Raw genomic sequence first — 23,844 nt, forward strand, 5'->3', positions numbered from 1 at the left:
TTTCCCTAACCTATCTAGTTGAAACAATTTGTCTACATAAACACAATCTAATCCCTTCATTATCTTTTGAACCTCGATCAAATCAGCCCTTAAGGCTACACTTCTCTAAAGTGTAGAGACCCAGCTCTTTGAGCCTATCTTGGTAGCTAAGATGCTTTACACTGGGAATGAATGTTGTGGCCCTCCTCTGCACCCTTTCTAAAGTCTCAATATCACCCATCATGTCAGGCGACCAAAACTGGAAAGTATTCTAACTGAGGCCTAACTAAGGTCTTATACAAGGACAAAATAGTATTCTTTGTTTTATAGTGAATTGTCCTGTAAATACACCCTCTTCGCTCTAGCTACTGCTTCACGGTATTGGTCATGGACCTTTGGAGATCTACGCACTAAATCTCTTAATTTCACCATCGGCGTTAGTTCTTTTCCCTGAAGGGTATGTTCAGCATTTGCCCTGCCAACATGCATAACACTGCACTTTTTAAGCCAATCACGGTCCCAATCCCCCAGTGCATCTAGATCCGCTTGTAGTATTTTAGCCTTGTCTACAGTTCTGCCTCTTGCAAATATCTTTGTATCATCTGCAAACTGCCATATCTTTCCCACAACATGTACATCTAGAACACCAATGAAAATAGCACATAGCAACGGCCATAACACCAATCACTGTGGGACACCACTGATAACTGGTCTCCAAGCTGATCCAACTCCATCTACAACCATTTTCTGCCTATGGACTTTCAGCCAGTTCTCAATCCATCGCAGTAGATTGCCACTAACACCTGAAGCTTCAATCTTGTAGAGAAGCCTCGTGAGGCTTATCAAAAGCTTTTTGAAAGTCTGGGTAGATATCATCCACTATCTTAATGAAATATGTCCATAGAAACCAAAAAAATACAATCAAATTAGTAAGACAGGACCTGCTTTTTCGGAAGCCATGTTGGGTTTCCCTGGTATGTCCTTCCCTGTCCAAGTAGTCATATTGTGCATCCCTAATGATTCCCTCAAGCATCTTCCCTATTATTGACGTCAAGCTAATGGGCCTATAGTTACATGGATCCGTCTTCCCTTCCCTTTTAAAGATTGGAACTACATTAGCCTCCTTCCAGCCTAAGGGAACAGTCCCAGACTAGTGAGCTATTAAAGATACATGTGTCTGCAAGTGTGACCCTGAGCTCCGTATTGCTCATCATTCTAATTTCCCATCCCACTCTTGTTCTCATTTCTTAATTTTTGGCTTTCAACAATGTTCCAATGAAGCTCAACAAAGGCTTGAGGAATAATGCCTCATCTTTCTCCTGGGTACCCTCTGGCTTTAAAAATGACTTGAACAGCTTTCTATCCATTTTCTATCTGACATGGGATGCTGGTGATGTAGGATGGGACTGTTGGTGTCAGGGAGGGGAGGCTTTGTCAGAACACAGTACTGGCAGAGGAGACTGCACCTTTGGTACTGGCCTGCTTCTATTCTCTTTGGACCATTGCTCCCCAGCATATCTTGTGAGCTTCTGTTTCAATTTTACACTTGAGTTAACTCCCACTGCCTCAGCTATTCATATGTTCATTTTTCTCTTGCATCTTTAAATTATTTTATGTTTCTTAGCCATCTACACATTGTGTTCTGTTAAAGCAAACTACAGGTCATTCCACCAATACTTCCTCTGGTGTTTTTATTTTGCCTCTCCCTCCCTCTTGTTCTGCTTCTATTTAAATGCTTGTTAATTTTTAATCTTTTTTTTAGTTCTGATGAAGTTAAACCCTAAACATTAACTTATCTGTTCTTTACATAGATGCTGATTCACCTGTATGTTTTCAGCAGTTTCTGTTTAAGTTTCAGATTTCCAACATTTATAGTTTTTTGTAGGTGTTTGCAAAAAATTCCTTTGTTTTGATCACATCTTTGTTGTTATATTGATCCATATTTCATGCCCAACCCAACATAAAGTTGGAAGGCACTGGGTTCTTTCTAACACACCCATTTCATGGTATGCCTTTAGTGTCATCGTTATATTACAGGTATTGCTTTAACACCAGTACCTCCTTTAGAGCCAAATACAAAAGCAAAATACTGCTGATGCTGGAAATCTGAAATAAAAACAGAAAAAGATGGAAATACCCAGCAGGTCAGGCAGCATCTGTGGAGAGAGAAACAGAATTAACATTTCAGGTTGATGAGTTATACATTGAATCTATAGCACAGAAACAGGCCATTTGGCCCAACTGGTCTCTGCCGGCATTTATGTTCCACATGAGCCTCCTCCCTCCCTCCCTATCAGCATACCCCTCTATTCCTTTCTCCCTCGCGTGCTTATCTAGCTTCCCCTTAAATACATCTAATGTATTTGTCTCAACTACTCCTTGTGGTAAATGAGTTCTGACAAAAGAACATTGACCTGAAACATTAACTGTGTTTCTCTCTCCACAGGTGCTGCCTGATCTACTGAGTATCTCCAGCTTTTTCTATTTTTATATTAGAGCTGTGTACACCAGCAGCATGGGGTTATTCTGCTTACTTGCTTGTGGAGCAGCCTGCTTAACTGGCATTCAAATGTTGGTGAAACTTTTAATATGGGTGAAGAGCCAGCAAGACTTCATTAATATTGGAAAGATAAAGACAGTCTGTTGAAACTTGTTTAAAAAAAACTTGTTTTGTACCAGTTACAAGTGCACAACAATAAAACCAGAAATTGCAGGAAGAGCACAGCAGGCCAGTCAGCGTCTGAAAGTGAAAAGACAAGCTACAGTTTCTGGGTATATCTTTCATTGCAGCGGACACGAGGCCCAAACAATGTAAAATTGCCTCTTGGATGTGATCGTGCATCTAAGTGGAAACTTGAACAGCAGTTGGTTTTGTTTTGGTTCTCCTGCACATTTTCTGTCATTGACAAGACTGAACCACTTTGAAACTGCACAACATGCGTAGTATAATGATGCTATATGAGTGTTCAGTCCTGTGAAATAACCATTCCAGGCTACAGTCCTTGAAAGCAGTCATATAGTTGACCCCACTAGTATCTTAGAATCATAGAATCATTACAGCACAGAAGGAGGCCATTCGTCCCATCAAGCCCATGCCTGTTCTTTGTAAGAGCAATCAGGTTAGTCCCATTCCCCCCGCTCTTTCCCCATAGCCCTGCATATTTTTTCCCTTCAATTAATTATCCAATTCCGTTTTGAAAGCCATGATTGAATCTGCTTCCATCACCCTTTCAGGCAGCGCATTCCAGATCATAATCTCTCGTTGCATAAAAAAGTTTTTCCTCACGTCGCCGTTGGTTCTTTCGCTAATCACCTTAAATCTATGATCTCTGGTTCTCGACCCTTCCGCCAATAGGAACAGTTTCTCTTTATTTACTTTATCTAAACCCTTCATGATTTTGGACACGTCTATCAAATCTCCTCTCAACCTTCTCTGCTCTAAGAAGAACAACCCCAGCTTCTCCAGTCTATCCATGTAACTGAAGTCCCTCATTCCTGCAATCATTCTAGCAAATCTTTTCTGCACCCTCTTGAAGGCCTTCACATCCTTCCTAAAGTGTGGTGCCCAGAATTGGACACAATACTCCAGTTGTGGCTGAACCAGTGTTTTAGACAGTTTCAACATAACTTCCTTGCTTTTGTACTCTATGCCTCTATTTATAAAGCCCAGGATCCCATATGCTTTTTTAACCACTTTCTCAACCTGTCCTGCCACCTTCAAAGATTTGTGCACAAATACCCCCAAGTCTTTCTGCACCCCCCTTTAGAATTGTACCATTTAGTTTATATTGCCTCGCCTCATTCTTCCTGCCAAAATGTATCACTTCGCACTTCTCTGCATTAAATTTTGTCTGCCATGTGTCCTCCCATTCCACCAGCCTGTTTATGACCTCTTGAAGTCTATTACTACTCCTCTCACTGTTTACTACACTTCCAAGTTTTGTGTCATCTGCAAATTTTGAAAATGTGCCCTGTACACCCAAGCCCAGTTTCGCCAGGTCTTCTGCTGAAGTTACAGCAGAAATCTTATTCACCACAATTAAATTCTGAGAATAATTAGGATAGGTACAAGAACTCATTGGTCTGCTGAAGTTCATATTTGGTCGAGTAAGGCTTCCACTGTCAAACACTAAGATTACCGTTAATGCTGTGTCACTTTTCATTCTCCAAATGAAGCCCGAGTGCCTCACTCAATGACTCGCCTCATTTCAGGATTTCCTCTGTGATAACGGGCGGTTCAGTGTGATAGGGTTGTAGCTGTGAACACGCCCACGACATGGTTTTAATAAATTACCGCTACGCGGCAAAGCTGTACAGCATTTTGTGCAATTTGTCATAAAATGAATGGGAATGCACGTTAAGTTGACATTTTCCTGTAAATATCAGCAATTGAACGCAGTTAAACTTTTTCATACACGCAAAACAAATGGGGAAAGGGAAAATCGTGTAATTCACAAAATGTAAATAAACCAATCATGGTTGGTTTGAGTTGAAGTTAGTTACAGTGAAAGTGACGCGAATGTCCTGTTGAATGGGGCACAGGTTCCAGTCCTGTAAAAGCAGTTATGTAGCTTATTCTACATTGCTGGCAGTATGCGTTCCATCTATGTCGATCCTTCACTGTTTCCAAGGAACGTAGTTTTTCTGTGAGTCTGAAACCATGCCCAAATCCGATTATTTTCAATTGTTTCCAATTGACCCAGGCGCCGTGGTTAGCTGGAATTTTAATCGAAAATATAACAATAACATTTTTGATCAAAAGGCAGTTTCTATTTGGCCATATTTGGGAGGGTCGTGAGTTAGACCAATAACAGTAATAGCCTTCTCTTGTTATTTTTAAGCATTGAAAGCAGTCAAAACCTGACCTGGCCATGGGTCCTTCAACTGTCGACAGGTTACCCAGTGGAGATTCTATGTGACAGACTGGCTTTTTTGAGATTCCTTCTTACTTGAATTTAAGGCACGACACGTGACTTACTGAAAGTTGGCAAGCGCATTCCAAGAAGAAAATTCTTTCTGACAAAGTGAAACTCTCAAAACTGCTTTTAGTTTTACAGTTGCATCACAAACAAAAAGGTTACGTGAGATCAATGATCGATGGCAATCGGCATGTTAAATATCTGCCTCAATAGATGACTCCAGACCCATACACCAGTTCAATGGGAAATCCGGCCTTTTGACAGCAAGCTATTCTGAACTCTCGAGTTTTCTTTTGCAGTCGGCTACTGTTGTGTGTGTGTTGTGTGTGTATATACGTATATGTAGTTATCTGTGTGTCATGTCTGAGTTAAATTCTGCAAACTTAATCGTATATAGTCCAACGGACGACAGCGGTACAGACCGAGGATCACAGGTCAGTAGAAAACATATTTCAATCTATATGTAATGGTTATTCTGCACTGCGCTGACCGATTATCACCGCGGATTGTAAAGCAAGTTTTCAAATCAAAACCTTGTATTTGAACGCTAGGATCTTGGAGGCGATGACAAGAAACTTCGAAGAAGAGAAAAAAACAGAATTGCTGCGCAAAGGAGTCGGAAGAAACAGACACAGAAAGCAGATAAACTACACGAGGTAAAACGCTGAGAAACGGATCCGGCAGTGGTAGGATAATTGAATTTTAACCCCTTGGTGGCATAGTATCTATGCGAATAAAGTTATGCAATAAAAACTAAAACGCAGTACGATTAGACAAAACGATAAATATTGTGATACGGAGGAATTAATTTGCGTTTGTTGCATTTTGAGATCCTGTGAGATAAGTAACCTACAATAAAAATGCCAGATTCTTTGAGACCCCTGGCCGTTCGGTAATTATTCGAGTGTGCTCCCATCGGAATTGAAAGCCTGAAGCTAAAATGCTGCTTCAAATTAAATGTGTATTTCAATCCAATTAACTGGGTTCATTATTACTGACTAATCCAATGACAAAACTGGAACTTGCTCAAAAAAATTCCTTTACACCATGTGGGGAAATTACTCACATCTGATTTGTATGGACTGTGACTGTAGACTTACAAATTATGTAAATGTCTGTAGGGGAGAATTAAATGCAAATTGTAGCAAGACAAAATCGAGCTATGTCCAGCTCACTGAGACATGGTGCTGAGTAACAAACCCCGAGATTGTTAGTTTAGTGTCTGTGTATTTTAGTTGGCCTTGACCTATCCCAACTATAGATGTGGTTATTTTAGATACATTTTCATAGCTCTTTCATTCAATCGCAACATAGTATCCTAGTTACTAGGAGCAGTTAATTAAAATGCCCAAAACATGATACAAAAGGCTTGTCCTAAAGTCATCGTTTTTTTTCACCATGCCAACAAGAAAAACTTGAAGACCGAAAAAAAACTCACCATGTGTTCCAAAATTTAAAGCTTTAAAATGTCCCACATTTTGTTTTGAATATTTTTTAGGCATATAGAGAAAAAAGTTAAACTACCTGTAAAATAGAACATTCTTTAGGGGACTAAGGTTGATAGTTAACATGTTGTCCTTTCACTCAAGGCCCTGAGTTTGAATCCAGTATTGATCAATGAGGTGAAAGTTGCTGTCTGCTGACTGTAAGGGTCGTACCTGAAATGAGTTTGATCAGTCTCAACCCAGTTCCTAGTAGCATAAATCCAAAATGCAAATCAGGCCCTAATTTGATAGTAACCTGTCGGTCACTCAAAAATGCTACATGGATGGTTGGTGTGAGGAATGAAAAATGTCATGCTGGTGTTGTACTGGTTGCTCATCTGAACTTTGGGCATAGATCAGAAAGCTTTACTCTACATCTAACTATACTCTACCTGACCCGGGAGTGTTTTGATGCTGACACTCTGAATAAAAGGCAAAGTGTTCCATGACCCCACGCCTCGATCAGAAAACAATCCAAAAATTTAAATAATACAATAAGAAGTTAATTCTAGCTCCACCTATTAGAAAAAGCCCAGATTTTCACTAGAAAGGTGCATTTCAAGAGCTTGTGATTAGTTCATTCACTTTGCTAATCATTGTTGTTCACTACTGATTTCTGTATTTGTGATCGACAGGAAACTATGGGTGAAGAACAGTGTTCAGCAACTTTCCTGAATTTTTTTAACTTTGAAAACTTAATTATCTTCATAGCAATAAATGATGCTGGGGATAACTTTTTAAATATTCTACCTAGATAGCATTTAAAACATAATTTTGTGGCAAATATGGTCTACTGGAACTTTAGCCATATTTCACATTCTTTCCCGCTTCACATTCTTTTGTATGTACTCTTTCTAGATTTAATACAATTACAGTGTATCTGACCTTTTACCATGGGTTCTTTACACCTTCTGTTTCCTTGTGAGAAGATTTTTGACTTTTCTGATTCATTTCTTCTGCTCTATAAGTATTTTTCTAAAATTGAAAAAACCCTTCAATAGTTAAGTATTCTGTGTGGCAGTAAGATGTTAACAAGTTAACTGGAGTTGTGGTGACATGTGTTGTACAATCATATCTAAATAGTTGGCCTTTCTTCTTATGACTGCCATTTGGATTTTAAAAATGTGTACAATTTCTTAGAATTGTGTGCTTATCAAAGTGAGGGTGGCCTGCACTGATGATGGGATCTTTTTCCTCTTTTTTTGTACCCAATATCGGTATCAATCACTTCCAGGTAAGATAAAGCATGGGTTAGATGCAAAGTAAAGTTCCTCGTAATCTGCAATGTGGCAACCTTTACTTCTCATACCAGCCATCCTTGAAACCTCTGCTTGGATTTAATTTAAAAATATTTCAATCAGACAAAACTTCTTACATTGTTATATATTTTGCACCATGTGTTTCAATTATTCCAATTTTATTCTGTAATATGAAGAACCTTTATGTCTAATGCTGAGTCTATGGTTAGAAATGATTCTGTATAGAGTATATATGCTCTTTGTCATGTTGTCTTGGAGGTCCCAAGATGTTTCAACTGATGATATAGTGACGATGTTTCAATGACTTGAGTACTAAAGAGGGATTCAAAAACAAAGTATATCAGAGATCATGCATTAAATTGTGTCAAAAAGAGAGGTTCTTGTGCTCCTAACCAAGGTGGAGTTATTTTTTTTCTAAATGAGTTTGCGATGGCAAACTTCGAGATGCTGTGGGTTCGCACACTGTCTTTTCCAGGACCCGAGTTAGACTGAGAGGCTGAAAGTCCGCTTAGTGTATGAGAGTCTTACATGAAATAAGATTGGGAAGTCTCTACCTAGTTCCTGTTCTATATAAGCCCATAGCACACACAAATGATACTATTGACAATCTCAAGAGACCATGAGGCTTCTGTGGAAAAGGACAATGTCATACTGGTGCAGCAGGGGATGCCATTTTCAGGTTGGGATTAAAGCGCCATTGTTTGAACAAAGTTACATTGCAGCTTATTGTGTTGACCTTGATGCCGATATTGGGTGTCTGAAATTACAATATTTTCCATTTCCCAGTGCTGACATCCCTTGCCTTGAAGGACAAATTTTTAACTAATGGCGACTGTATGAATAGTTCCAAGTTACTGAACAAGTTCTGGAGCATCCAGCAGAGCCCTTGTACAAATCACACAAAATAGGTGGTTGGATACATTAAATGTAAATAACGTACCAGGCCCAAATTATATTCATATGTATTAAAATATTTGAATGAAATGCTACAATTAAAATAATCAGAAACTCTTTTGTTGTAGGGACAAAAGCACAAAAAGTTGAAGGTTATGAATGTAGTTCCTCTACATTCCCCTATTTATTAAAAAATTGTGTGTTAGGACTGAAGAAGCAATGGGAAGGATTTGTATAAGCTGAGTGAATAAAAGGAATGTCAAATTATCTTTTTATGTAGATAAATGCTCTGAAAATATTATCTCTATGAAACTGGAGTTGCGGCTATGTGAAAAAATGGGAAGAATTAAAACACAATACGATGTAATTCAGCAGTTAATAGATTGAATGAAATAGCAAGGAGTACTAAATACTAATCTGGGTAGGAAACTTGTTAGCTATATCATATTTATGAGGCAGTTCTGGTCTTCAAGCATACTACTACTATTAAATTCCCATCCATCAGTAACAATTTGCTTATTTAATTTTCTGCTACTTACTCGTTTCTCATTGCTAAATAGCAACTGAATCAAACTGCTTTTTATTTTTTTATATTTAGTTAATTTAATATTTGGTTATTTAACAAATAAGTTCTAATTTCAGCTAATTGGTCATTTTTGTCTGTAGACTTGTAATGTTCTGAGTTTTGACATCTTAAAAGGTGTAAATGGCGGATGTAAAACGTTTAATTATGCTGTTGGATCTCCTATTACTTTACCTATGGAAAGTCAGGACAAAATAAATATCCCTCAGAATGCATTAGTTGATACTGTAGGTATAAGCATAGGGATCTCCAACTTCTGAAGTTCCATCTAGTAGTAGAACTGTGTAGCTGCAGGTGGGTCATAGAATAATGATGCCCAAATAAGGAGTGTGTGATATATGTAGCAAAATCCTATTATGGATAGATTCATGAAAAGAGTTGAATAACAGAGAAATAAACTGATACCCAGAACAGTTAATGCAGTTCATGGTTGGCTAACTTCAAAATATGCTTTAATTGTTATAGAAGTGAGGTCTAGGTTTAGAACAGCAATGTAGAATTGGAGGATAAGACAATCTAAATCAAAAATTAGGATAGCTTCATTGATCTGGATTGTAGAAGAATGAACTAGATGAATATGATAATGCTGACTCCTTCTTTATGAAGTAAATGGGATTTATTTATTTATTGCAATTGCATTTACATAGACTGCCAAGTCATCTGTGTTAGTCTAATAGTTCTAACCATTGAATAGATGGGTGAAGGACATTGTGCAAGCTCATTAGGGAACCAGACAGCTCTTGCCAATGGGTGCAACCAGCATCTGTGACCTACATCTTCTAACTGGCCAAAGCAGCAAAAGGGGGAGTCACAAAAACCTTATTTATAGTCATTTACAGCATGTCTGATCATTCCACATTTGAAGTGATTAAACTTTAACTACAGAAGGCATGGAAGGTCAAAACAAGGTGACTGGGCTGTTGGATCTGTTAGTAAATAGGCATCGTTATGTTTGAAGCTTGTTCTTACCAGCTAGTATACCACCTGGAGGTGTCCTCTAGGTTTCTTAGAGGAATTGGCCAAAAGGGGTGCCTTGAACTAAGGCAGTGGCTTGGTGGTTTAAACACATCTTTAAACAGGGGTAGATGTGGCATGTCTTACATCTTGAGCAGATTCTGCAAGGCAACCTGTCGCCTGATGTCAGGAGGGGTAATGTTGGACAGGACTGGCAACTGAGCTAGATTAGTTGGTTGGTCTCATAGTACCTATTATATACATGGTTTTATTCAGCTAAGTATCTACTAGTCCTGTGTGAGAAGAGCTGAGTCACACCATTGAGCAATAATCTGCTACAACATAACACAATGCAAGCCCAGATTTTCCTAGTGTCTATGCATTGGCTCCCCAGGTTGAACCAGCTGATCAAGTTATTTCTTGTCTTTATTTTCAGCGAGGACTTGGTAAACCATTCCTTGAAAGTCAAGGTACAGTCCTGTGTGGCACCTAGATACACAGGCTTTGCATCATTATCCAACTTGTGTCCATTCAGGAAGATGTTGAGCTGTTTGTTGGCCATTGTGAGTTTAGATGAAAACAGCTTTCAACTGTTCTTTTGGCACTTGGGTTAAGTCTCCATATTTTGCAGTAGTGGGCCATCTCTCTCAGATCAGCATTCATGATGAATGCTCCTTTAATGGTATTTGGTTGAAACAGCCATTTCTTGCTCCTTGTGGGGCAAATGGCCAGTTTCTCTAAAGCTACATGGATAAACGGCCAATTGTTCCTTATGCATCTCTATGCAATACTGTAGATGGTTTTCTCTGATTCATTATGTAGAATAGCAAGAAGTAAAGACCAAGTAATCAAACATTGAAAGGATTTGAGAAAATATATTAGAGGACAAAGGGCACTACTACACAGAAACATATTAAAGAGGACGAAGGGCAAGAGAGGTGAGCGCAGTGTAAAAGGAGAGTCCGAGAGTGGGAGGAGAGTCCGAGAGGTGAGTGTAGTGTATAAGGAGAGTCCGAGAGCGGGAGGAGAGTCCAAGAGGTGAGCGCAGTGTAAAAGCAGAGTCCCGTGATATGCTCCTCCTGCACTATGTGGGAAGTTATGGACCCTACAGGTGTCCCTGGCGACCATGTGTGCAGGAAGTGTGTCCAGCTGCAGCTGATGGCTAACCACATTTCAGAGCTGGAGCTGCTGGTGGATTCACTGTGGAGCATCCACGATGCTGAGATTATCGTGGATAGCACGTTCAGTGAGGTGGTCACACCGCAGGTAAAGATTATGCAGGCAGAAAGGAAATGGGTGACTGCCAGGCAGAGTAAAAGGACTAGGCAGGTAGAGCAGGAGTCCCCTGGGGCCATCTCCCTCTTAAACAGATATACCGCTTTGGATACTGTTGGAGGAGATAGCTTATCAGGGGAAAGCAGCAAGAGCCAAGTTTGTGGCACCACGGGTGGCTCTGCTGCACAGGAGGGGAGGAATAAGATTGGTAGGGCTATAGTGATAGGGGATTCAATTGTAAGGGGACCAGATAGGTGTTTCTGCGGCTGCAAACATGACTCCAGGATGGTATGTTGCCTCCCTGGTGCTAGGGTCAAGGATGTCACGGAGCGGCTGCAGGGCATTCTGGAGGGGGAGGGTGAACAGCCAGTAGTCGTGGTCCATATCGGTACCAACGACATAGGTAAAAAAAAGAGATGAGGTCCTGCAAGGTGAATTTAAAGAGTTAGGAGATAAATTAAAAAGCAGGACCTCAAAGGTAGTGATCTCAGGATTACTACCAGTGCCACATGCTAGTGAGCATAGGAACAGGAGAATAGACCAGATGAATACATGGCTGCAGGGATGGTGTAGGAGGGAGGGATTTAGATTCCTGTAACATTTGGACCAGTTCTGGGGAAGGTTGGGACCTGAACAAGCGAGACAGGTTACACCCGAGCAGGACCGGGACCGATGTCCTCGCGGGGGTGTTTGCTATTGCTGTAGGGGAAGGATTAAACTAGAATGGCAGGGGGATGGGAACCTGAGCAGGGAGACAGAGGAGGGGGAAACAAGGATAGAAACAAAAGACAGAAAGGGAAGAAGCAATAGTGGAAGGCAGAGAAAACAAGGGTGAAAAACAAATAGGGCCATTGTGCAAAATAAAACTAAGATGACTAGCAATCTTAAAAAGGCAAGTCTAAAGGCATTGTGTCTTAATGCGTGGAGCATTCGCAATAAGGTAGATGAATTAACAGGGCAGATAGATATTGACGGTTATGATATAGTTGCAATTACGGAGGCATGACTGCAGGGTGACCAAGGATGGGACCTGAACATCCAGGGGTATTCAATGTTTAGGAAGGACAGGCAAAAAGGGAAAGGAGGTGGGGTAGCGTTGGTAGTAAAGGAGGAAATCAATGCAACAGTGAGGAAGGATATTGGCTCGGAAAATCACGATGTGGAATCTGTATGGGTGGAGCTAAGAAATACCAAGGGGCAGAAAACGTTGGTAGGGGTTGTTTATAGGTCCCCAAACAGTAGTTGAGATGTAGGGGAGGGCATTAAACAGGAAATTAGAGACGCATGCAAGAAGGGTACAATTATAATCATGGGTGACTTTAATCTACATATAGATTGGTCAAACCAAATTAGCAATAATACTGTGGGGGAGAAATTCCTGGAGTGTGTACCTGATGGTTTTCTAGACCAATACATTGAGGAACCAACTAGAGAACAGGCAATTCTAGACAGGGTATTGTGCAATGAGAAAGGATTAATTAACAATCTTGTTGTGCGGGGTCCCTTAGGGAAGAGCGACCATAACATGATAGAATTTCTCATTAAGATGGAGAGTGAAGTAGTTGAATCCAAAACTAGGGTCCTGAATCTAAATAAAGGAAATTACGAAAGTATGAGGTACGAGTTGGCTATGATAGATTGGGGAACTTTACTAAAAGGGATGACAGTGGATAGGCAATGGCTAATATTTAAAGAACGTGTGCAGGAATTACAACAACTATTCATTCCTGTCTGGCACAAAAATAAAACAGGAAAGGTGGCTCAACCGTGGCTTACAAAAGAAATTAGGGATAGTATTAGATCCAAAGAGGAGACATATAAAATTGCCAGAAAAAGCGGCAAGCCTGAAGATTGGGAGCAGTTCAGAATTCAGCAAAGGAGGACAAAGAGATTGATTAAGAGGGGAAAAATAGAGTATGAGAGTAAACTAGCAGGGAACATATAAACTAACTGTAAAAGTGTCTATAAATATGTCAAGAGAAAAAGATTAGTGAAGACAAATGTAGGTCCCTTACAGTCAGAAATGGGGGAAATTATAATGGGGGACAAAGAAATGGCAGAACAATTAAACACATACTTGGGTTCTGCCTTCTCAAAGGAGGACACAAATAACCTGCCAGAAATGTTAGGGAACCAAGGGTCTAGTGAGAGAGAGGAACTGAAGGAAACCAGTATTAGTAAAAAAATAGTGCTAGGGAAATTAATGGGGCTAAAGGCTGACAAATCCCCAGGGCCTGATAATCTACATCCCAGAGTACTGAAGGAAGTGGCCCTGGAAATATTGGATGCATTGGTGATCATCTTCCAAAATTCTATAGACTCTCAAACAGTTCCTACGATTGGAGGGTGGCAAATGTAATCCCACTATTTAAAAAAGGAGGGAGAAAAAACAGGGAATTACAGACCAGTTAGCCTAACATCAGTAGTGGGGAAAATGCTAGAGTTATTATAAAAGATGTGATAACAGAACACTTGGAAGGCATTAATGGGATTGGACAAAGTCAGCATGGGTTTATGAAAGGGAAATCATGCTTAACAAATCTACTGGAGTTTTTTGAGGATGTAGCTAGTAGAATAGATAGGGGAGAACCAGTGCATGTGGTGTATTTGGATTTTCAGAAGGCTTTTGATAAGGTCCCACACAAGAGGTTTGTATGCAAAATTAAAGCACATGGGATTGGGGGGAATATACTGGCATGGATTGAGAATTGGTTGACAGACAGGAAACAGAGAGTAGGAATAAACGGGTATTTTTCCGGGTGGCAGGCAGTGACTCGTGGGGTACCTCAGGGATCAGTGCTTGGGCCCCAGCTATTCACAATATATATCAATGATTTGGATGAGGGAACTAAATGTAACATTTCCAAGTTTGCAGACGACACAAAGCTGGGGTGAAATGTGAGCTGTGAGGAGGATGCAAAGAGGCTCCAATGTGATTTAGACAAGTTGGGTGAGTGGGCAAGAACATGGCAGATGCAGTATAACATGGATAAATGTGAGGTTATCCACTTTGGTTGTAAAAACAGAAAGGCAGATTATCTGAATGGTGATAGATTGGGAAAAGGAGAGGTGCAACGAGACCTGGGTGTCCTTGTACACCAGTCGCTGAAAGCAAGCATTCAGGTGCAGCAAGCAGTTAGGAAGGCGAATGGTATGTTGGCCTTCATTGCAAGAGGATTTGAGTACAGGAACAGGGATATCTTACTGCAGTTATACAGGGCCTTGGTGAGACTACATCTGGAGCATTGTGTACCGTTTTGGTCTCCTTATCTGAGGAAGGATGTCCTTGCCATGGAGGGAGTGCAACGAATGTTTACCAGTCTGATTCCTGGGATGGCAGGACTGACGTATGAGGAGGGATTGGGTCGACTTGGCCTATATTCACTAGAGTTTAGAAGAATGAGAGGTGATCTCATCGAAACATATAAAATTCTAACAGGACTAGACAGACTACATGCAGGGAGGATGTTCCCGATGGCTGGGGAGTCCAGAACGAGGGGTCACAGTCTCAGGATACGGGGTATGCCATTTAGAACCGAAATTAGGAGAAATTTCTTCACTCAAGAGGGCGGTGAACCTGTGGAATTCTCTACCACAGCAGGCAGTGGAGGCCAAATCATTAGATGTATTCAAGAAGCAGATAGATATATTTCTTAATGCTAAAGGAATCAAGGGAAATGGGGAAAAAGCGGTAACAGGTTACTGAGTTAGACGATCATCCATGATCATTTTGAATGGCGGAGCAGGCCCGAAGGGCCAAATGGCCTACTCTTGCTCCTATTTTCTATGTTTCTATGTTTACTGCTAGATGTTTGTGCAAACAGACTGTTCCCCCTTACAAAAACCCTACAAATTACCAATGCGATTTCATGTCATCCTCTTCCTTCATCTTTGTATAAACATTTTTTGCTGAACTAAAAGTTGGCGTATTTCTAAACAACTATTTTTAAGAATGATTGCGACCTTCTATAGTTTTTGTTTTTGTTGATATGGTTGTTTGCACTTGAGGTCTTTATTGATGTTATACATATTCTCTACTCTTGTCCAGGAAGTATGGTGGGTAAGTGCTAATCCATGCAGACCAGAAGTTTCCAGGGTCAATCCCTGGTCTCTACTGTCTTAGGTGACTGAGCCGAGGTGACAGAATGGGCACTGCATTTGGCCTCAGCAGCCACGTTCTTTTCATTCTCTCTTGTGCACAACTGTCTTTTTATCTGTTATAATTTGACTAATTGAAGACACATAACAGGACTCTGTGGTTTATTTTTTGGTATACCACGAAGTAACATGGGTCATAACACATGTGCATGAACCATAAGTGAGTTATGCTTATTCTCAACAAGCTTCAATATTTGGATAAGTATTTGAAGGGCTATGGGGAAAGAGCAGGGGAATGGGACTAACTGGATTGCTCTTACAAAGAGCTGGCACATGCTCGATGGGCCAAATGGCCTCCTTCTATGCTGTAATGGTTCTATGATTCTATTTTATGATTCTATGCAGGCCTGACTCCCTGACTCACTGGTGGGTATTTTTCAGTAAAGCACCAAGTCCCATTGTGCATCTTTCTTGTAATACACAATGATTAATTTTACTATTTTATTTAGATTAGTTTTAATAACAATTAGTTTACTCTTCTGGGACTTGGCATTGTGGAAAACTGCTGTGTGCTCTTTGATAGTTCCACGCACAGTGTGGTTATGTGGGAGTTGGTAAGTGGGTTTTCGGTGAACGTTAGCTGGTTGTTAGCAAGGGGCCAGCTCAAGACACAGTCTTGAGATTTCTCGGGATTGGTGGTGGGGCAGGGTGGGGGGGGGGTGGAAAGCTGACAACCCCTGCCTGACCACCAACGCTGCATTTTATGGTCTTCTGGGGCAGGCAGGCACCCAAGATGCTCACCTAGTGGCGTGGGCACCTGCTGCCCACTGCATACTAACGGAGGTCACCGACGGATACAATCCCAGAGTAACTAACTGGCCCACATGTTTTCAGCTCCATGCATTGTTTTTTCTTTGGAGTGTTGGGGGTGAGCCACATAAGATATATATTTTTAGTATACTAATCTTTCTCTGGCAGTTACTGTGGGTGCTAAGTGAAATGAGTGGACAGATTCAACTCCATTTTCAGCAAATGCAAGTCAGCAGCACAGAACTTTGTAATTCGTGGAGCAAATTATGGAAACCTAGACCATAAAGTAGATGATGCAGAAAATAGAATTAATACTGGCCCAGTTCTAAATGCTCTTCTGAAGGTGGGTTTGAGATCCTTGTTGGCATATTACCGATAGATATTGACATGTGGGGGGAAATCTTCTGAGTACATACTTGCAGCAGGAAATCACACCCGCTGTCAGTGCTGCCTGTGGTTTTTCAATTTGCACTGCCCGTGAATGAGGTTCCCCACCACCAGAGACAAGGTGATCTAATTGCGAATGCAAAGAAGAAAAGTTGTTAATTTTTACTGGCATTGTCATATTAGAAAGTGAAACTTTTCAGGGAAATTATGTTAACCTTGCAATAGAATCACAAATTGACAATTAAGAGTTTTCTAGTTGGTGCTGTGGAAAACAACTGTTCGACATTGATGACTTCTTAACTAGTAATCCCTGGTAGCTTATGGTAACCTCTAATAATATGCTATACAGTGCACATCTATTCTGTTTAGGAACTCTCTATGCTCTGGTAAAATAACTTCACTGCATAGCATAGGCACTAAAGCAGCAAGACCATAGAAGAGTGAATTTTGCACTTGCTGGTATTGCACTAGGCCAACCTCACAGGGTTTTCTGAAGTTGAGATCATTAACTGTTCCTGGTGAGTCCAGGCTTGGGCCTGCCTGTGGATGCTAGCTGTCAGCATCGCAGGGGGAGAGGGGATGGAATGGGGAACAAGAAATAGTGTCCAGCTGCAGCATAGCAGCTGTGAGAGCTGTTTAATTGTTGCTACTTGGAGAAGGTATCATGGCTAAACAAATAGTTAGAGCCCCTTTATTTCTGGTGCAGCTTTGGAGGTGCTGATTGAAGAAATGTATTCCAAATAAAACAAAAAAAAGAGAGAAATCCCCACTGCAATTCCCATTTTAAGAATTGCAGCAATTAAAGTTCTGGCAGGCAAAAACCTTGGCCAAAACCTCAAAAAATAAATTGATAAAAGTAAACACTGAAAATAACTCCCAACACAAAGCTACAAAAATACCACCTTCTTCGATTCCTCTGAAAACAGGGGATCCAACATTAAGTGCTGTCTCCCTGTCATCCCAGAATGTGCCCGCCCCCAAGCCTGTTTTATACAGATGAACACAATGTATTCCCAGCGAGCATCATCGGGAATTGTGCATGTGCTAATATGCATTCGTTACAATTGGGTTCAATATTAAAATGAATCTCTGACCTGTTGTTAAGGGTTCCTTTGGCTCTCAAACAGAAGTTGACAAGATTGATCTCCATCAGATCTTTCACTGGCTGCCCCTCTGCGCACCTCCCCCACCCCCCCACCGCCAGTGATGGTGAGTGGAAAATATATCCTGCTAGGTGTATCTTCCAGAAATGCCACCCTCACACTCTGGTATTGCTGGAAGGTACAGCATTGATAATGAGGCTAAATTTTCTAATTTTAAGATTTTTTCATCACTAAGGATAGATTTTCTTAAGAAAAAGCAATAGAATCGTAACATTCTTGCACTCATGTTACTACATTTACTGGAGAGATGTATTTTAAGAAAAGCTTAAAGGATTACAATGAGAGGGATATTTACAACCTGTAATCATATGTGGTCCCCTGACTTCTCCCCTTCCCCCTCCTCATGCTTATAAGAAACCCATTGATTTATAGGAGTTCCTTTGTCTCAACTCTTCCTGTAGGGAGGAATATCCTGTTGCAAGAATGTCCCCGGCTTTGTTTGCCCATTCACAGAACATGTACTATATTGAAAGCACTCATTCTTATCCATAGTTATATAACCTTTGTTTGAAGCATTTAGCATGATCTTCACAGCTGTACAAAATTCTGGAATTTAAAATATTACCCATGTGGACAAAAATTGAAAGACGAGGGCAGAAGCGTGCACTGTGTCAGCTTCTATGTTAATGTGACTTTTAGGTCTGAATTGTCTGTGGTCCTCTATGTGCATGGACCAATTCCATGTAGCGCAGGTAAAATATACCTAATTATATTGCACATCAGCTAGTGTATTAGTGGGATCTTTGTTTAGGTACTTCCAGAATCCCCATCCATTGTAGGGTCTTTGTGTATTGGGTTTGATTGAATAATGGTAATGTCATTTCTTGGCATGGAGTGTTGCAGTTAAGAGGCTTCTGTTATATTCATTTCATACAGAACATTAGTTAAATGGGCTGGGGGTGAGGTTTCAGTTGGGGTCCTCTTCTGCACCTTCTGCCAGCTAGCCAGAACAGCATGGGCAGTAGACTGGGAATAAGTCATTCTCTCACTGCAGGAGGAATGAAGGCCAGGGAAGCTTTGTAAGGGAAGAAAATCCTTAATATTCTGTCATCAGAAGATACTTGACTTCATGCTTTGTATCTGTGTATGATTAACACCTAATCTATAAAAAGTATAGTTAAATAATGATAGATCTGGACATTAAGTGGCTGAAAATCCACAGGCCCCAATCATGGCAGTTATGCCAGGGTCGTACCCACTGATGCTACCCAGCTCTGAAACTGCCGGAGTTTGTGGGTCAGTGAGAGGGCACCTTATTAACATGGGCTAGTGGGCGCCCGTATCACTATGGACACCTGCCTGCTCTATGGTGCTGGAAACTGCCTGCCAGTTACCTGGGGAGGACGGCTCTGAGTCAGATCTCCAAGACCCCATTTGCAGCCCCCTGTGCAAGAGGGCCAATGCTAAACTAACTTTTGTTTAAAAAAATGTCCCCCATCTTCTGGGGTGCAAGTGGCTTCCCTGACCAGGAGGTCCCCCCCGCCCATCCACCCAGTGGAACCCATTTCTGCCATTCTGGAGGGAGGTATGCATCATGTGACTGGACATACTGCCGTCTAGTCTTATGTCAGGCCCATTATGGGCCTGGGAAGCTGGAATTCCCAGTGGAGGAAATTCTGGCTCTGCCTCCTCTAATATCCAGGTCCTGGCATTTTCTGACTCATTCCAACAGACTCTCACCAGAGTTACAGTGCGGTCAGGTGGAAAGGCCAAGGAAATTTGACTCCGAACAAACCAATTGGCCTGTTTATAAGTGTGGATTCAAAAAGCATGACTCAGAAATTGGAAAAGGTTTCAGTCCTGTGAAACTGCTTATTCCATTATTTTTATCTGTTCCCCTTTTAGCCTACACAGTTCCCCCCCCCCCCCCAGATTGTTATCTCCCTCCATGCTTCTTCCTCCTCCTGTGATTGCCTAGATGGCCCACATTTCAATGGAACTTTATGATTAGCTAAAGGTTGGTATGCTTCTGCTAATTTCTGTCCCCTTCCTGATTTCCTTCAAACATTACACAAGTCCAGCAGTTCACTTGTAAAACCCATTCACTGAAGGAAGGTGAGTTTGAATCACAGTCCAGTATGGGTTTTGAATCCAAAGTCCTCTCATTTGGGATTCCAACATTGTAATGTTCGAATTTGTTGAAACTGATTTTAATGATAAATATTCTTGTGCTTACCCATGTTTTTTTAATGGGTTTGAGTTCCCCTTCTTTAAGACTTGTTTTTTTTTCACAGGAATACGAAGGGCTGGAACAGGAAAACACTGCTCTAAAAAGGGAAATAAGGAAACTTAGTGAAGAAGTGAAACATTTATCAGAAGCTTTGAAAGATCATGAACGAATATGCCCACTGATACACTGTGCCATGAACTTTGTCACAATGCCCAGGCCTCACCCTGATGTAATAGCCAGCTGTTTACCACGAGATGGCCAAAGTGGAGTCTCGTAGATGGTTTTAGCGTTGAACTTTTAAAAATGTTATTGCTTTTTTTAAATGGAAGGTTAGGATACACTGTAAAATGTTTAAATGGGTTTGTTTCTGATATGCGACCTGAGAGTCCTGAGGACATTATTTAGGAGATGTTGGGTCATATTGTGACCTATATGATGCTGCTGTGGCCCCATGCTCTGTGTGACCAACTCTAGGGACACAGACTTTGCAAGTTTATTGTCCTGTCTGTGGACTCTGCTTAGCTTAAGCTCTACCTATAGCACGGTGTTGGAAGTATGTTATCATTAATGCTGCCAAGGGTTGTTAATCCTTCTTAATAATAACTTCCACGATGATTCAGGCCCGAATGTGACCAAACATGTAAGTTTTATTATAGACACAAGAACAACATTCTAATGCAGTTATACCAAACAACAAGTATTTATAAAACAATGTTCTAATACAGTTATATCAAGTAAACATGGATTGTACAACCTGCTGTCCCTAGGAGATGTCAAGCTGATCAGACCTGGTTCATAGGGTATATGGACCTCCGCCGTCCCGAGAAGTTTCTAACTTTTAGTGGGACAATGCTCCAGTTCATATATCTTTATGAAGCATATTTGCTTTTAGTAGCTTAACGACATTAGCCCCATGATGTCATCTGTTCCGGACATCTTCCCCCCAGGGTGCCCATTGTTCCAGACATCTTTCTATGGTCTTAACTGTTGTCAGACACCTTTTCTATGGGTCAACTGTTGTCAATTCTATCTAGCTTATGGGGAGGGACATGCCCTTATCTTTCTGTCTAGGCATGCCCCTGTGTGTCCTGTTTTTGCTCCACAATCTTAATTTGGATTGTTTAGAGGCAGACATTTAAGATGTCTCATCCTGTGTATGCCAGTCACGAAGGTTACCTAATTATCTGAATGTAAGGAATCTTACAACACCAGGTTATAGTCCACCAGTTTTATTTGAAAATCACAAGCTTTCGGAGCTTACCTCCTTTGTCAGGTCAGTGAGTGATCCCTCACTCACCTGACGAAGGAGGTAAGCTCCGAAAGCTTGTGCTTTTCAAATAAAACTGTTGGACTATAACCTGGTGTTGTAAGATTCCTTACATTTGTCCACCCCAGTCCATCACCGGCATCTCCACATCATAATTATCTGAACAAAGCTCCTGCAATTAACATAATAGGACTAGTCTGTGTTGATGTCCTGAGCTTTTGATAACGCCTTGGGACTTCTGTTATCTGTTTCTGACAATTGGTCTTCAATGTGTCTGTTTCACACTTCTATTGTCTCTGCAATTTTCCCAATCACTTTGCCTGATGTCAGACTTAATCTCGTCAGACCTAACTGCCTCGGCAATATTAATGTTATCATTGCCTGTGGAATGTTGGCTCCCTTTGTCTTACAGATACAAGGTCTGTGCTTCCCACAGCAATCGCTTTTTAGCCAAGTGGCTGAAGCTTTGCTTGATGGGATACATAATTATGTTTTAGGATAGAAATTGTATTTCTTATGCACAGCAATGAATGTATTTTAAAGACACACAGATTTTTTTATTTTGTATAATTTTGGAGGGTTGGAGGTGTTACGTTCTTCACAAATCAAATGAAATTATGTTTTCTGACATTCCAGCAGTTGCATAGCTGAAACCTGGTATAGTGAGATACATTGACTGTCATAGATCTTAATTTTAAACAAACAAATGTAAGGACAAACTAAGAGACTACAATGCTTAGTTGCACAATAAAATTAGCCTTTTATTTAACAGATTAGAAAGTCAACTTTTTGAGGGAAATCATTCTGATATTGTACATTTATTTTGTAATCAGACCTAAGACTTTGTCTTTTCCCCCTCATTACCTACCTGGACAATTTTATAATTATTGAATCCAGCATGTAAAGCTGTGTAGTAGTGCTCAGTCTGTAGTGGAAAACAGAAAAACTGTCCCAACTAACAGTTATATTTTAGGATTAGAGTCCTAAACTTTCATTTCATCTAAAGCATGAAGAAAACAAGCCATCAGGATCCCACACTAAATGAAGTGAAGTAATGACACATAACTGTCTCCACAGAGCAAAGAATTATTCTACTTTTATCCCATCAGGGATGTAAATAAGGAATATCATCCGCTAACTCCTCTGAATGGAAGGAATTGTTCCCTCAGTTTCTGAGTGAAGTTTACTTTGTAATATGATGGATTGTTGCCACATGGATTCTAGCTGTAAACCAATCATTACTGAAAGAATGTGGCCCTGATGTCACGGCTGTCCAATCACATGTCACAGCTCTATACTGCAACCTCACATAATGAATTACCATGGTCCTGTGGGGTCCTTTGGGGTTCTAATATTCATCTAAAATTTCTCTCCACTACTTAACATAAATGGGTTAATACATCCACTAAAATAGGAGCGAGAGGAAATTCAGATGGATGCATTAAGCGTTTATACAGTGGAATTTCAGGGCCTAAATATTTAGCAGTGCTGTATAACAGTAACTGTTATAAGTTATGTTTCCTGATATCACTTAATGGTTTAATCTTTGATAATGATTGTTGTGCATCACGAGTCTTGACTCTCCTTGCCTTTTTACGATTCCTTTGATTGCTGCCGTTTTTTATGCCTTTGTTCCCCATAATGACCCCACATGACTAACTCTGTGGCTAACTAAAGAAGTTAATTGTAAACAATTTTACAACACCAAGTTATAGTCCAGCAATTTTATTTTAAATTCACAAGCTTTCGGAGATTCTCTCCTTCCTCAGGTAAATGTTGAGAATCTCCGAAAGCTTGTGAATTTAAAATAAAATTGCTGGACTATAACTTGGTGTTGTAAAATTGTTTACAATTGTCAACCCCAGTCCATCACCGGCATCTCCACATAAAGAAGTTAAGGATAGTATTAGATTAAAAGAAGAGGCTTATAATGTTGCCAAGAAGAGTAGTAAGCCTGAGGATTGGGAGAGTTTTAGAAACCAGCAAAGGATGACCAAAAAATTGATAAAAAGGGAGAAAATAGAATAAAAAGAGTAAACTAGCAAGAAATATAAAAACAGATTGTAAGAGCTTCTACAAGTATGTAAAAAGGAAGAGAGTAGCGAAAGTAAATGAGGGTTCTTAGAGGCTGAGACAGGAAAAATTATAATAGGGAATAAGGAAGTGGCAGAGATGTTAAACAAATATTTTGTATCTGTTTTCACAGTAGAAGACACAAAAAACATACCAGAAATAGTAGGGAACCAAGGGTCTAATGAGAGTGAGGAACTTAAAGTAACTAATATTAATAAAGAAAAAGCCCGGCGACGGCTGCATTCAGGAAAACCTAATTTATACACTGGGCCTCAAATAAATGCGGGCCCTGGTAGCCTTGTTTTTGCCTATACCACTATACTGGACAACACACTTCTGACTCGTAAGGAGCGAGTGCTTCATGCCTGCCATAATGGACGCTTAGGTGCCATTTAGCACCTGAAAAACTGGCACTGCACCATCAAATTTCTAGGCCACTCTGTCGAATTGGGGGGCATATCTAATAATGTGGACTGCACCAAAATACAGGAAGATATAAACATGCTTGCTAAGTGGATGGATAAATGGC

At 40.5% G+C, this 23,844-nt stretch overlaps 1 protein-coding gene across 1 annotated transcript; it reads left to right on the forward strand.

The window, feature by feature from the left end:
* The first annotated feature begins 5,135 nt into the window (after positions 1-5,135).
* On the forward strand, positions 5,136-20,593 carry batf3 (basic leucine zipper transcription factor, ATF-like 3). The gene is made up of 3 exons (XM_067988325.1): positions 5,136-5,332; positions 5,450-5,554; positions 20,040-20,593. Exons 1-3 carry the CDS (start codon positions 5,258-5,260, stop codon positions 20,250-20,252), a joined length of 393 nt encoding a protein of 130 aa, XP_067844426.1. The 5' UTR covers positions 5,136-5,257; the 3' UTR covers positions 20,253-20,593.
* Positions 20,594-23,844: the final 3,251 nt, after the last annotated feature.

This window comes from Heptranchias perlo, chromosome 8 (assembly GCF_035084215.1).
Source record: "Heptranchias perlo isolate sHepPer1 chromosome 8, sHepPer1.hap1, whole genome shotgun sequence".
NCBI classification, from domain to species: Eukaryota; Metazoa; Chordata; class Chondrichthyes; order Hexanchiformes; family Hexanchidae; genus Heptranchias; species Heptranchias perlo.

Coding starts and splice junctions, on each gene's coding strand:
- batf3 (XM_067988325.1), top strand. CDS start 5,258: ATGTCTGAGTTAAATTCTGCAAACTTAATCGTATATAGTCCAACGGAC. Junction 5,333..5,449: donor GTACAGACCGAGGATCACAG/GTCAGTAGAAAA, acceptor TTTGAACGCTAG/GATCTTGGAGGCGATGACAA. Junction 5,555..20,039: donor AAGCAGATAAACTACACGAG/GTAAAACGCTGA, acceptor TTTTTTTCACAG/GAATACGAAGGGCTGGAACA.